Source organism: Pygocentrus nattereri, chromosome 6 (genome assembly GCF_015220715.1).
Source record: "Pygocentrus nattereri isolate fPygNat1 chromosome 6, fPygNat1.pri, whole genome shotgun sequence".
In the NCBI taxonomy this organism is placed as follows: domain Eukaryota; kingdom Metazoa; phylum Chordata; class Actinopteri; order Characiformes; family Serrasalmidae; genus Pygocentrus; species Pygocentrus nattereri.
The window spans coordinates 12,685,360-12,701,675 of record NC_051216.1 but is presented as its reverse complement, the minus strand read 5'-3'; the positions used below and the strand labels follow the sequence as shown (position 1 = coordinate 12,701,675).

Below are 16,316 nucleotides of genomic sequence, written 5' to 3'. Positions count from 1 at the left end.
CTGCGCACTCTCAGAAAAAAACATGCTACAGAACATGATTGTATCATATTCCATTGCAAATCCTTTTTTAATATTATTTTTTACATTCTAAGTACTGTTTGATGCCAAGCTTTATATTAGATTTTTCAATTTAAAAATGTCTAAAAGTTATGTTTCAGTTAAGTCACAAATATGCACTCTTCCTCTGGGAAAGTGAATGTAGTGTACCTTTAAAAGTTATTTCTGATACACAATTGAACCCTAAAGAGGATTTTTGGTAGTGGTAATGGTAGTGATGGGGGTCCTGATGTCTACAATACAAATATAGTCATTTTATTTACAATCCACAACCACCGGTGAACCAACATGTGCCTTCATATATAAGGCTGATCATGGTAAAATAGTGGTACATCTGAAAAACTACATTTTCTTTGGGTACCATTTTGCCTTAGAATTCCCTACATGATGCATGTACCTGTACCCTTCTGCCATAAATGGACTTAAAATACAAAAAGATTAATTTGATTCAAAAAGATTCATCTGATTTCAAAGCGCTATATTTTTCCAACTCCGAGATGCCTATGAACCAATTGAAAGAGGGAGTTTCTGCTTGTCACCAGAAGATCATAAATGTGCAATGTGATTTTTGTCAGCAGTGAACCTCCAACAGCTCAGAACGTTCACCGTTGGTTCCACAACACTGCATGACCTCCAAAATCACATTGAAAGAGCTGTGAGTGCAGCGACACCCGACATGCTCAATCGAGTATGGGATTAATTTGACTATAGCGTTGATGTTGTAAGTACAGCTGGAGGAGGGTCATACTGAGCACTTGTTAAATTACATAATGAACTTTATGCTTATTTAAACCGTTTACAATTTACTGCATTTTTCTGTAATGATTTACAAGTGAAAATAAATCATTTAAAAACAATTCATGTTTTTCAATCACCCCACACAGGCATTAAGCCAAAATTATATCTCAAAACTATCATAAAATAATGTCTCAGGCATCAGACAATGTATTTCTAACCATTTCATGTAATAAACGCTATGGACATCTGAATCAGAATCACTTGATTCCGCTTCACAACTGGCTCTTAATCCGACCAGTGAACAATTCTGACTCTGTATGCTTCTTTAGAATGGCACATCACAACAACCCACTCTGGATGGCATTATTTAAATCTCCGCAATTGAATAGTGAAGATATTTAGAAAAATCAGTGGTCTTCCTCTTTAAGTACATTGTTGTACCTTTGAGAGTACATTTACATCATTTGCACCACAGGAGACAAAGGGCTTTCTTTTCTGACAGTGTACTGTGCGTGTGTGTTCTATGTGTAAGGCCTGTGTGTGTGTTGTGTGTTTGTATAAGGCCTGTACCCCATGTTAGTGTGGCCAAGGTGAGGAGTTCAGGGGGAGCTGTCCCAGGACGCAGTGTGTATCCAGGGCTGTAGGGCTCTGTCTGCGTCTCGCTGTCCCGGTAATCTGTCTGCACCCCCACTGAGCAATGGAAAGGACTGCTGGGCTGCTCAGCCTGGCCAGACAGGAGGTCAGCTCTGCCAGAAAACAGAGACAAGACGCCAAACACACTTCTTAGTGGACATACAGCACACCACTGTGCTCAAACACACATTTAATTAACCCTCCCATACCCCCCACCAAACACATCCTTTACAGAGAACACAATCATGCACAACTACTCTTTATTTACTGCATTTGAAATATTGTGAGAAAAACAGAAAAAGTGGCTCATGCTAAATATATGGTATATTTATAAATTACATTTATGAGATTTTTTATGTTAAACTCTATCTATCTATCTATCTATCTATCTATCTATCTATCTATCTATCTATCTATCTATCTATCTATCTATCTATCTAATTCTTTCTTCAATTTGATGAAAACATGATTGTTGTGCATGTAGCCTTGCTTGGCAGCAAGAAAAAAAAAAAAAACATCCTTGTACATGTTTGCCATGGTTCACTGTACACATATGAATCAAGTAAATTCAATGAATCACTTTCATAATTACACAATTACATAATGTAAAAATCAAAAATCTAGCAAAACAAAAATAACTCCAGCCTTCAAGCAGGTAATAAAAGAATTGTGGAAAAATCTGAGCCACGCTATGCTGCTAAATCCTATACATATTGATATGATAAACATCTTGTCCATGACTTACTTGGGTAAAGCGAAAACAACATCAGGAGGGACCTGCTGGGAAAAGGGAATGAGTGGGCTGAAAGAGAGATGTTGGGGAGGTGGGGGGACAGGAAGCGATAAAAATAAGGCATGTTTAGCATGTTTGGAAGAAACGTCTTTGCTAGAACAGTAATTAAAAAAAATCAAGGCTGCTTTTCATATTTGGCTCTTATGTCCTTTTCATTCACTCCAACTCATTGCTACTCAAGCAGAGTCAAGGCATCAGGTGTTTTGATGGGTGACTCACTGTCAATTAAAATGTGTTTGTGTGTTTGAATACGTGTGGACCTGAGTTCCTTTACAAATAAGTTCCTTCATAAATCCTTCTCACCGTTTAAAATACTTCCATCGGTCCACTCCAGCCACGTCTTCAGTTTTCGGCTGCTGGAGCTGAACCCCCGGCAGCACCCTGACACGTAAACAAACACAGACACAGAGGCTGATTTATAACATGTTTACCACAACACACGTAAATGCAAAACATGTGGGAAAAAAGGTGAGAGAGGTTTCGAATGAATTAATGCTTGTTACCACAGCATTGAAACTTAAAAAAAATAGCCAGAATTAAATAAAAGCAAACAAACAACCAGATTTTTCTTTTTAATTATATTTGTCAGCAAGCTTAAAGTCAAGGTTTAACCAAAGTCAAATTTACATAATATTTCTCTTACTCCAGATGAGGTCGACAGCTAAGACATTTTTGCCTGAAGTTTGCTTCCTTAGTTTTGCCCTGGAGCTACGGGGCTAATATATCTGACAAGCAATGGAAGATTATGTACAGTACCAGTCAAAGGTTTGGACACCTAACATACTCATAGAATGGTTTTGCTTATTTTTACTATTTTCTACATTTTAGAAGACATTAAACACGATATCAAACACGAAATCGTCATGGGGAACCAAATGACATGCTTTTTCAACTAAGAAAGGTTCCGTGTTATGCTTTATTCAAACAGCCCACTGTAGACGCTTTGCAGATATGTAACTTGCATTTAACACATATTCAAATAAATATCTATTAAATTCCCCTTATCCTGGCTCTATCACCAACACTCACTTTAACCTCTATCCAAAATCGAAACTTAAGCCTCACCCTGGGCCTAAATCTAAGCCTGATACTAATTCCAACCTTAAACCTTCCAAACCTAATCATCCAGGACTTTCAACTTTAATCTAACTTTGGTACTACTTCTGACTCTAGTCTTAACCTCAACCCAAAATATACACCTAACCCTCACCTTGAACCTAAATTTAACCCTGGTACTAATTTAACCGTAACCTCAAACCAAAACCTATACATAACACTCACCCTGGACCCAAATCTCGCACTGGGACTAATTCTAAAGCTAATTTTGACCTCAACCCAAAATCTAAACCTAACCCTAAGCCTGGACCTAAATCTAACTCTGGTTCTAATTTTAACCCAAATCTTAACCAAATCAAAACCTGAACCTAACCCCAACCCTGATCCTAAATCTAATCCTAATCCTAACCCTAACACTTCTGTGAATCTGAGAATCACTGTTGTTTGGTTATTAATCATTTGATCGTCTGTAGATAATCACAGTGACCAGATACAGTCTGTCATACAGTGTCTGCATTTTTGTTTACATTGTGGTAGTATTAGGCAGGGCGTGTGAGTGGGACGGTACCCTGTCCTGCCATGCTTGTTTTGTTTTTTCTTCTGCCAAACACACCTGTTCACAATGTTGGAGAAGCTTCTTTCAGCACAGCTTTGCAAGCCCACAATTACATCACACTATAGTAAAGCTACTATAGGCAGTTAACCTAGATTGGTTAACTAAAGCTACACAAAAATGGCAAAAAAGCAATTTAACTACTTGAATTACTTTGCGAATATGAATGTAGTTGAATACCCAGCTACTGCAAAATGTAGTTAAACTACTAGTTTTATTGTATGTAGTTCACTAATCCCCAACCCTGCCTGCTAGCGCTAGAGTGCATGTGTGTGTCTGCATCTTCCCTTACAGCACACTGAGGGCCTAATGTACTAAGCCTTTTGTGCCAATTTAAGATGCAAATAGGACACACTCTGGCCACATGTTCTGTACAATCCTGGCACACAAGCATGGCATGCAAATTTATGGTCTGCATGCTTGGAAAAATATAAACTGCGTTTCTCTTTCTCACTCATATGCTCCTGAGGGAGGGTCGCCCAAAAACATGAGAGGATCATGCAAAACGTTGATGAAGATATTGGAAATGCATATACATGTTATATTCTGTGCTCAGTTTACTAAAGTTTGAGTAACTTGTAACAGACAATTTTCATCCTCCTTTCAAAACCTGGTATAAATTTGTGTGAGGGTCTCAAAAGATGTGTTGTTGAGAGATGTCCTTTAATTGAGGCAGCAGATAAATAAGACAAGGTCATGAGCCTTGAAAACGTTTTGAAAGAATATTTACGCTCTGAATGACACCAACCGCGACCCTATCTGGGCTAAGTGGTTAACGACGACGACGACGACGACGATGACGTAGGTGTGGAGAAGATGCGTAGGTGTGTGAGAAGATGCGATGGAAAACATGCCGTGATGCAGCTGCAGCAGTTTGTGTTACTGTTTCATAAACTCTATTTTCTTAGCTCGAGTGAAATAACACCACTGCAGAAGGTTTTGGTTTGTGAAAGAACTTCATCACCACTATCTTCATTCGTCACTTCATCCCTGAACTTTAATGTGCTTGTCTTAAGCTTGTCGACAGCTTTATTTCACTGCTCCTTTTTTGCCGTGGCATTTTTGGCGACCATAAAAAAACATTCTCCACCAGTCTGAAGGACCCTTTCTCAATGCAAAGAACAGTTTAATCATGCAACATGTACTGTGAGTGTTCACAGTTCTATATCCAACCCTTTTTCGAAAAGGTTCTATATAGAACCATATAAAACACATTCTCCATCACTCTGAAGAACCCTTTCTTGATGCAAAGAACCCTTTACTCATGCATTCGTTCTTTCAGTGTTCACAGTTCTACACAGAACCCTTTTCAAAACTGTTCTATATAGAACCCTATACAACACATTCTCCATCAGTCTGAAGAACCCCTCAAGCATGCAAAGGGTTCTGTGAATGTTCACGACTCCATATAGAACTATTTTCTTTAATAAGGAACCCTTGAATATCAATATGTGTATGTGTGCATGCGATTACCCTGCCAGTGCCTTCAGAGCTTCTCTCCGCTGCTCTGAATGACCTCTCCACCGGTGGTCAATGAAGGCAGGCACGCGGTCAGCGGCGTTCAGGCGCAGCGTGAAGCGTGGGTGGTGAAGGAGATTACTGAACATGGAGTTAAATTCCGGGACCTTCGTCTGAAGACGCAGAGACAAGATCAGGTTTATTCCATCTCATATACAGAATTTCACTTAAATGATGATAAATACAGTAATAGCCTTCAGGAGACTAAGAGGAGGCTGATTATAATTAATGAGCTGAAGAGAAGAACAAAACCACTTTCATGCAGCCTCATGCTCTGGGAAAGAGGATAATGGCGGTGTGCCATGGTTTTACAATCAGTAATCCTGTATAGTAAGCAACTAATCATGCCAATTTGTGCCAGCACCAACATTTGGTTTATTTTCTTTTAAATGCTGATTTGGGGTCCTGCTGGGTTTTCAGGGACAGTGCAAAGGAAATTCAATTCACTTTAATTTAGAACTAGAGGGAGAGATTTGAATACAAGGCAATCTGATTACACTTTCAGAAATGAAGTATAATAGGTTAACTGAGTCAGTCATGAACAGCTTAGACTCCACAAATTACACTTTGCTCTTAGCATTATAGCTGTTAGAGAGGTACTTTTAATGGGGAATTCCACCATTTTTTCAAAATCTCTGCACAACTCAATCACTGAGATAGAAATAAGGTCATTTGATTTGATGTGAAATCAGTCACTGAGATGTAAACAAAGTCATTACAGATTTCTTCACAGTGGCGATGATGGGAACCAGGGGCCATGATGTATAAGCCACTTTATTTACTGACCAAAATGACCAGTGAACCTATGTATAACTACATGTATGTAATGTTAATAATGGTACAATAGTGGTACAATCTTTCAGGACTATTTTGCCTTACATCACCCCACAAATACCTCCGCCATGAATGGCTTTTAATACGTTAATAAATTTTTTTTTTTTTTTATCTCAAAACAATTGTAAAGCAATGTACCAGACATCAGACAGCACATTCGTTTTCATTGACTTTCTGTGCTGCTGTGAAATATTATGTTTATTGGACATCTACTTCTAATGACTGACTGTGATTATGCAGAAATGTTCATAAAAATCGATTGAATTCTCCTGGAGAAAGGACAGCAGCACTCCATCTCTCACCGTCCGATCTGAGGAGGCCTGGGCCTGGAAGGCCACCCTGCCGTGGTCCCTTTCACTCGACACTGTGAAAGTTGGATCTGAAACACAAAATAATGATGCCATAGTTCTAGTTTCATTACAGTGTGGACATCTCCTGCTATTATGATAAAGCCACATTTGTTCTCTGACTCAAACACACAGAAGTTTATAGACACTGCATCTTTCAAAGTTTCTTCCAAAACCACCAATATTAATAGGGAGTTTGACCCTCTTTGCTGCAGTAACAGCCTCTACACTTCTTGACAAAAGGCTTTACATTAGATGTTGGAACACTGCTGCGAAGATTTGACTGCATTCAGCCACAAGAGGTCAGGTACTAATGTTGGACAATCAGTTCTGCATCACAAATACCAGTCCAATGTATCCCAAAGGTACTGGATGAAGCGCTGTGTCAGTACTAGGTGTACCTTAAAGAAACTGAATTCACTGATGGGGTGTCTGAATACTTATGCCTATATGGTGTATAGGGTGATAACTATTTTAGCTATTTTCAGTTTGGCACTTTCTATCAATATTAGTCTATTAAACTTTGCAGTTAAACACAGAACAGTAAGGGATTTGGAACCTGTGAATCTAAATGTGAGAAATATGCTATGACTCCTACATAGTCTTAAAGTCTCAAAAGTGACAACTGTAATATGTATTAAATTATTCTGTCTCTAAAGTTATGAACGGAAAGTTAAGTACTCTGTAGTAGAGCCCCTGTATCCCAACAGAGAGAGCTGTTTGGGTTCCTTTACTGGAAAACAGAGGGTTAATTCCTATAGTCATGCAGAGTAATTTACACACTTTAAGGGGGAATTCCATGCATTTTAAAAATATTTCAGCATAACTAAATTGTTAAGGCAAAAACAGTCATTCAGAGTGGATTGATGTGAAATGCTCTGTTCTAGAGAAACTTACTGAGTCGGAATTGTTCACAGTGGTGGTGATAGGAACCAGACGTCTTAGGAGTTTAACACTAAAAGCTTCCTCGTAGAAAGTTAATACATTAAATAGATATGAATACACTGCCTGATGTCAGATATATTGTTTTAGAGTAGTTTGTGGTAAGTGTTTCTCTAAAATGTATTTTAATCAATTTATTTTAATCTGTTCATGGCAGAGCGGTACAACATTACATATTAATACTAGAAAGACACATGTAGGTTTATTGTCAGTTTTGGATCATCAATAAAAATCTACAATTTGTGTTGTAGATATCAGGACTCCTGGTTCCTATCACCACCACTGTAAAGAAATCTGAGCCTGTACATTTCTCTGGGAATGAACCAAACCACTCTGAAGGAGACTGTTTATATTTCAACCACACAATTATACAGATAAAAAAATCGGTGGACTTGCCCTTAAAATAGGCCAAAATAATTGTGAGCATAAAAGTAAGCTATCACTGACAAAGTGAAATATGTATTTTTTAGACGAGGCTGGATTTAGCTTGTTATTCGCCAGCTTCTTGTTCGAATTTTTCCGTTCTACCTTAAATGGTGCAGCAATTACATTCTGATGCTTGAGGCCCGAGGCGCCAGAATATAACAGCTGAACCATTTAAGGTGGAACGGAAAAATTCGAACAAGAAGCTGGCGAATAAGTTGACTTCGTGTATTTTAGCTAGCATTACTGAAACATGAAAATACTCAGGGACATTCCTTTAAGGCTCTTATCACACAGCAGCACCCTAACTGGTGTATTAAAGTAACGAAACCTGTTAGAAAAAGACATTAGCTAGAGATTAGCAGCTCGCTAATGAGCGCAATTTAGCTTCACTCTGAACTTACCGTACAGATAATCATACACTCTCTGCTCTCTGAATCCCTTGTTACCCCCATTTTTCTTGTGAAGCGTCAGTGAGACACTCATTTCTACACGCAGTTAGGCCTAAAGCTTGCCTCGCTGCTTTTAATTTGTAATAATGTCCACTAACTTTAGCTCTCTAAGCTAAAAGAAACAGGACAAAACACAGCCATGGCTCAGGTTGGGTAGTTGCCATGGAGATTGTAAACCATCCTGTTAGTCAGTGTCCAGCAGAGGGCGCTGTTGCCAGGCTCATTTGGATCTGCATTGAGAAATGAGGTATTCTGTGGATGAATATGGGTATAAAGGTATTCAGCTTTAAACACAGGATGAGTTCAGGTAAAGTGGCACACTGTTTGGAAATAATTGCTCCATATGTCCTAAAAGAAGTCACATACGCAAAGAAGTTGATTGAAGACTTCTTCTTCCTCTTTCGGCTGCTCCCTTTAGGGGTCGCCACAGCGGATCATCTGCCTCCATCTTGCCCTATCCATTGCCTCCTCTACTTTCACACCAACCAATCTCCATGTCCACCTACACTACATCCATAAACCTTCTCTGAGGTCTACCCCTTCTCCTTCTACCCGGCAGCTCCATCTCCAACATTCTTTGACCAATATATCCACTATTCCTCCTCAACACATGTCCAAACCATCTCAACCTGGCCTCTCTGGCTTTATCTCCAAACTGCTCCACCTTCACTGTCCCTCTGATTTGCTCATTTCTAATCTTGTCCAGCCTTGTCACTCCCAACGAAAACCTCAGCATAAGTTGATTGAAGACACTGATTAGAAAGAAAGGTTCTGTGCAGGTACATTTTACAGATGGTTTTTAGATCCAGATCCAGCTGTGTACCTCAAATATGCTTTTCCCAGGTGAAAAGTATGTAATTGTGCATTTTCATTACCCACTATTTTAAAACAGAACAGTAAAATAATTGCCTGGAGACGAGACGTGGTGCGTGTAGTCAACACAATTTAGAAAATATCATTTCAGTGGATTATAGTACAGTTATGTTTCCTGACTAAAGCTACTGAGATGTACCCTTGAGGGTCCCACCCCAGTGGCAAGAGGGGTACTGCCCCAGTGACAGTTTACTACCTTTACTTCTGAGAGTGTACTGTTCTTTTGCTGAATTTAACACATTGGGAAAAAGACACAAAATATGTCCTATGAAAAAGTTATGGCATATGTTATGTTTATATTTGTTTCTCCAGAATCTGTGCACTAGGATTAGTAGGGAATGCCACATTTCAGCCTGTTCTCTGTAGAGACTGTATGTTTTCACTTAGAATCATTTTGACTGGGGGTGCCTAATGTTTAGTGTAGGACTATATAGAAAATATGTAGGTTATATATCGTCACTGTCCAAAGAAAAAAGAAACCTCCATTTTTTTGTGATTTTTAGTTTTCTAAAGTATTTATTCAAGACAGCTCTCCTTCACATTGATGAACAGGGTCAATAGAAATGCTCTAAAACTGCTTGGTACCATTATCTTACCCTGAAAGTAAAGAATGTTTTGCCTGTTCCTGTAAAGAGATAGTCTGTGCATTTTAGTCGATTTCTTAGGAATACTTTTTTCCATCGTACTGACCTTCAGCTTTATTGATGCATTTGATTTTAAAGGGAGCATATTTCATTTTCATTTACATTTACATGTACAGCATTTAGCAGACGCTCTTATCCAGAACGACTTACAAGAAGTGCTTTGTCAATCTAGAGAAAGTATCTTTGCTAGTTACCAATAGATTAGAGAGAAAGACAGTCCTGAGCTCAGATACTGCTAGAAACTAAATGTCACTGCAGACACCAAGAGAAAAAGAAACAGAGGTGAACGCAGAACTCTGTGCCATTCAATGCAATGCAATTACAATAAGATACAATACAATAAACTACGATACACAGTGCAGTACAATAAAATAAGTGCAGCTTGTAATTCAGTGCTAATTTACGTGCTGTGTAAAGAGATGAGTCTTCAGTCTACGTTTGAAGACAGCAAGAGACTCTGCTGTTCGGACAGCCAGTGGGAGTTCATTCCACCACCTTGGCGCCAGTACAGAGACCATTCTCAACGCTTGTCTTCTGTGCACCTTGAAGGACGGCGGGTCAAGCCGAGCTGTACTCAAAGCTCAAAGGGCTCGTGGTACAGTTCGAGATTTCACCATTGCCATCAAGTAGGTAGGGGCTGGTCCATTTTTGGCTTTGTAGGCAAGCATTAGTGTTTTAAATCTAATGCGTGCAGCTACAGGAAGCCAGTGAAGGGAGCGCAGCAATGGGGTGACGTGGCTGAACTTGGGCAGATTGAAGACGAGTCGTGCTGCCGCATTCTGGATGAGTTGCAGAGGCTTGATGGCCTGCATGGGAAGACCAGCCAAGAGTGAGTTGCAGTAGTCAAGCCTTGAGATGACCAGAGACTGCACTAGCACCTGGGCGGCCTCTCGGGTGAGGAAGGGTCGGATCCTCCGGATGTTGTACAGGAGAAACCTGCATGACCGAGTCAGGTTCGCGATGTGAGTTGAGAATGATAACTGGCCATCCACTTCAATAGGAATTATGTGGAAGAAGCAAAGAAGATGCATAAAACACTGTATTATGTAATAATACATCTTGATGATATATGCCATTCATACATACATGAATAATGCTTCCTGTTATATATTGTTAAATATACATATTACATATGTGTGTTTGTAATGTTGATACGTGGCTGAAATATATGCCCCATATTTTAAAATTCCAAATAAACTGGAATTGTCTCACATATATGTCCATATGAGACAAATAACAGTTGGATAGAAGTGAAAATCCATATATGCGAATATGTCACACATTTTGTCATATTTCTCTATGGGAAACATCTACAGTTACACAAAATCAACTGTAGAATCAGAAAGTTTAAGTTTTTCTCTGTCTGTTGTGTAAATATGAGCAAAATCACTTACTGGTTTTTATCAGGCTACTAACACAAGTGCTAAAGTTCCTTAACTAGCTTATTTCACATTACAGTGAATTCTCTACAAAGGAATAATCCTAAAAACCGTGATCAACACATGAACATACAGTCCTAGTTTAGATTCTGGTGCTGATATAGATGAAACAATAGGGCAACTACTTGACCACTTCATTTTTATATGGAAGAGTACAGGTAAATTGTTAGTACCTCACTGTATTTAATATTACTTTTAGCAATATTACCTATTGAAAGCGAGCAAAAAAAGGAAAAAACATAAGTACTTGGGTACATTTGACTTTACAGCCACAAAAACAACAGGATTTTACTGTTTTTCTCAGTGTTCTGTCTGTTCTTTTGATGCTTATTCTACGCTAGCTGCTTCCATGCCAACTGGATACAAGTTATCTACTTGGAAATATAACCAGCCTTTGTGTTTGCAAATATTCTGATTTGGTCTGTAGACATCTGCATTAAATTATTTTGACTCTCATTGTATTGAATAAGGGCCATGCTGTCACTTTTACTGTAACTGTTTGGTGTAAAACATTAAAAAGAGAACTAGAGCTACTAAATCTGTACATCAGGTCAGGGATGTTTTCTTTCTGCAGTCTGTTTGTCTCTCTGATGTTTGAGTTGTCCACAGTCAGTGAGGATTAGAGGTTTAGCTTTCATTACTGTCTATCGCTAGTCCAAATATTTGAATATTCTTGTCCACCCATTTGGTGACATCAGTTATCCTGGCCCTCCAGTGGCCTTATAAGGCTGTCTTATTTTGAGGCCCTTGATTAGATTCTAACAGGGTGGCATAAAGAACTTTTGAATGTTCTCCAGTCTTACAGCTTCTCCACAGTCCAGCAGTACATGCTCGGCCAATTATAAACATCACTGTCTCACAGTTGAAGTGAATCCTCTCTGTATATTGTAGCATCTCTCTGCTGTAACACTCTCATTATCATTTGACCATATCATGGTTTTGTCTGTAGACCTGTGCTGCTGAATTCTGGAATGAACAACAGTCTTTGTAATGAGAGGGTTATGTACTGCAATATACAGTACTGCGAAAGTCTTAGGCACCCAAGACACATTTTCAAAATCTATTTATTTGTGTAGTTTGTGTTTATTTGCTGAGAAAAGTGTTAGTATTTGAAATGAAACAAAACAAATATAACATATTTATATATATATATATATATATATATATATAAAACATATATATATAAAAACATATATATATATCAGTGCTTCAGTAAATTGAGCTCATGATGTAACTGATGATATTAACAAGTCTCTGTGGCAGCTGTGAAGGTGTCAAGGAAAAATATGGACCCAACAAATTCTTGTTACTTTTCTAATTCTCGTTACTTGTTTTTATGTTTATTTGAATTATGAATATGACTTTATTATAATGTATATTGTGATAAACTCACTGCTGAGCTAAATTGTTTAAAAATGTGCTTAGATGCCTAAAACTTTCACACAGTTCTGTACAAAAAATGCAAACTTCAATTTTTTTTGCACTGCAGTGCTGACAATGAACCACCTCCTACGATTGCAGAACCAGGTGAAAGGGGACTATCAAACTATGCAGAGAAACAGATGGACTCCAGTCTGTAATTGTAGAACTACAAAGTGCACATATAGAGTAAGTGGAGCTGATAAAACGGACAATGAGCGTAGAAACGAGGAGGTGTTTTTAATGATGTGGCTGTTCAGTGTATGTGCCGAGTAATTGTAACACTACAGTTAAAGTCACTCTGGGTAACATTTCCATAGCGTCTCGTACAGAGATAAACAGTCACACAGCCAAACCACAGCTGTGCCGAGGTCACTGGTGATTGTTTCCACATTGAATCGAGGTCCAAGGTCCGGACCTCAGTGTGCTCCTGCTAGTCGCAGTCATGGATCCACCTTGCCAGCGTACAGTTAGAGGTTGAAAGTGTTGCTATCGTTTGTTTTAGCAATCCTCAAACCCTTCATAAGTGGCCCGTTCTGTGACCACCTATTCACTCTTGGATAGAGTGGAGGACAATTTCAATACAGTATCAACATAGAAATTAACTTTTAAAACAATATATTGAAATTTAAATCTGATATGCCCTTCATTTTTGAGAGCATGTCATATTTATTGATTGATTATTATTATGTTAATAAATGTGATTAACAATTTAATGATCTTTTCTTATTTATTGTTTGCAATTATTAAAATACAAGCCTAAATTGGCCAAACTGGCTGATTAGCCATCTTGCTTGCTACTTATGTTTACTTAGTAGATAATTGTGTTGAATTGATTCTGTGTGCACAACAGAAAAATGAGGTTCTGGCCGGACTTTATGCAAATGAACTGAGCAGCAACCAATCAGATTGTTGATTTGAGGTGTGGTAAACTGGGATTTAACGCTGGAACACATACAGAGTAACATGTCATTATCACTTTAGGTTAGAACTCAAAAACAATATTAAGCTCCTTTGTGGATCAACTCTGACACATAACTGCAGAGACTTTCTCTCTTTGAACCCTAAAGTTTCAGCTCACTTTAATGAATATCCTGCACATCCTTCAGTGCAGCTACTGCAGATTTCGAAAATATAAAAATACACTCTCAAACAAGCACACATGGCCCTGCACTCTACTCAAATTCTTTCAGACATTTTCATTTTTATTGTTATTTTTAACAGTTGCAGTCCTGAAATGAGGGAATGCTGCAGCCCCTCAGCAACCCCACTTCCCACATCCCTGCTGGGTGCAGTTTTTAATGGTTCAGTTTGTGCCCTTCATTCCAGTGAAGGGAAATATTAGTGTTATAGCTTTAGCTATAGCTATAGCAATTATGTGCTTCCAAGTTCTGGCAATCAATTTCCTGTTTCAGCATGAAAAAACCTGTGTTCACCAAATGGGGCTGTTGTACTGAGGTGAGTGATGAGGAACTTGCTGGGGTTTAACTCACTGAGTGAACGCACAATGTGTACAGTTAGAGATTGCGCCTCATCGTTTTCATGCATAATCTGTTTCAGCCTCTTTATAGAACTTTATCAGTAATGATAAATTGCACTGGAATGGGCTTATTTTCTGACCACAGAGCTGCTCTTGACTGGACGCATTTGGGTTGTATCTGGTCAATGGTGGTCCAATGGCTATAAAGGGTGGACTTAATCAATTTTTTCACCACGTTATTTTTTTTTCATTTATTTGTTTGTTTATTGATTTGCTTGTTTTTGCACCTTGTTGTTATCTCATCTATCAGCAATGACTCATGCTGCACTGGGGCTTGTGGTTCTGAGGGTCTGTGGAACGTTTCCATGTGTCAGAATAAAAACCCCCAACTACCAGCTCCACTGTGTTTGCACTGAAAGTGAAAGTGTGATCAGTGACATTTTCATCGCACACACATTGCTGATCGAGGCTGTAACAGTAGATGTTAGGCGGTGCCTTTAACACTGTTGTTTTGTTTGTATGTTTCTATGTGATGTGCGATCTCACTCGCTGTGCTCTTGAAGCTAAGTTACGTAAGCAGAGCTTGCAGCTACCTCTGATTTCTTGCTCCGGGTAAGCGGCCTTTACAAGGGGCAGCTCTAACCACATCCTGTGTGCTCTGTCACTGCAAGACACATGACTGGAAAATGTGCACCGGACTTATCAGATTGAATTGTCTTGCACACCCCACACACGTTAACTGCCTTGTGAAGAATGACCTGAAAACGTGAAATGAAATGTCCGGGCTAATGTCCATTTTGATGAACAATGGAAATTTGTTTGTTTTTTGTTTATAAGAAAATAGACAAAATCAGCTCGATTAACATGTTTGTATGTTATTGTGTCTGCATCATGATATTTTTTCGAATTTTTGATCTTTCAAGCCAAACTGAGTCATAATACAAAACCAGATTGACTATTGTGCACATGGAAAGGTAACACCAATCATCCATCTAATGCTAACATCTGCAGTGGACTGTCTCAACCAATTTAAAAAGTTACTTCAATTAACTAATAAACTTTTTGGGGAATCTGCTGGGAAGTTAATCCTTTGGTGAGCTCCTCCTGAATGACTTATTTCGACCTTTGCAATGGTTTTTTCACACTGAGGAGGTGTTGTAAATATTAATATTACTAAATCTGCCAAGTAATGTAGCATTCAATACTCTATTTGGAAAGACAGCCCACAGTGCAACAGCAGACACAGTATGCGGTTCTTCTATGAGAGGCCCCAGTTAGTGATGCCTCTAAAGCTCCAAAGAGTGTCTGGATTATTACTCCAGGTATCAGGGCCTGAGGATAATAGCCACGCCACACAAACTTGGATTTTACCATGATTTTAACATAAATACAAAACATAAGACTTAAGACTGCAAACAATGTGTGACAACGCTTGATCAAGTTGAGCTATCAACTCAAGTTTCTCAAGTTGTCCTTGAGAAAATGGTTTTGTGCTTTTGTTGGCCTTTTGGTGAAATATTCATTTTTCTCCATTGTCTAAGCTCATTTAGCCTCTGACAGCTAATGAAGCACAAAACCGCATTTTCCACCATAAACCTGGTACAACTCACTAAAAGCTCTAATCTCCATAGATGTTATAAGGTACTAATCCATCTCCAGGGTCCTTGCAGAGTGGAATTGCCAGATGTGTAGTAGTTAAGAGACACAATTCTTTACATCACCTGTAGCTATTTGATTGTGGGAAAAATCTGACACATTTGTATTTTTGCTAGATTGTTATAAAAATACTTGAGCAAATTGAAACATTTATTTATATATCTCACATACTCACCTCTGTTACAAATTAAAATAGAAACACCGTTTTGAGAGTCCGCCATTTGTGAAAAGTTTGACCGATAGTGGGACATGTGTGACAGTCGTGGTTAAGGGTGCAGGAAGCCGACAGGAGCTGTATGAGAAATGAAGTAAAGAAATGGAGGGGTGCACCGTGGGGCACGTCACAGTGCTGAAGGTGGCAAAAGCTCAAAGAACAAACAAGCCAAGGACAGAGACAGA

At 38.8% G+C, this 16,316-nt stretch overlaps 1 protein-coding gene across 1 annotated transcript in view; it reads right to left on the bottom strand.

The window, feature by feature from the left end:
* cfap91 (cilia and flagella associated protein 91) overlaps positions 1–8,562 on the bottom strand; it is a 35,749-nt gene extending 27,187 nt beyond the window's left edge. The window contains exons 1-6 of the mRNA XM_017713468.2: positions 8,359–8,562; positions 6,545–6,621; positions 5,364–5,521; positions 2,525–2,602; positions 2,174–2,230; positions 1,366–1,541 (exon numbers count right to left, since the gene is read on the bottom strand). Of these exons, the coding sequence (XP_017568957.1) occupies positions 1,366–1,541; positions 2,174–2,230; positions 2,525–2,602; positions 5,364–5,521; positions 6,545–6,621; positions 8,359–8,440 (628 nt within the window). The 5' untranslated portion in view covers positions 8,441–8,562. The remainder of the gene's footprint in view (positions 1–1,365; positions 1,542–2,173; positions 2,231–2,524; positions 2,603–5,363; positions 5,522–6,544; positions 6,622–8,358) is intronic.
* Between the last annotated feature and the right edge of the window lie 7,754 nt (positions 8,563–16,316).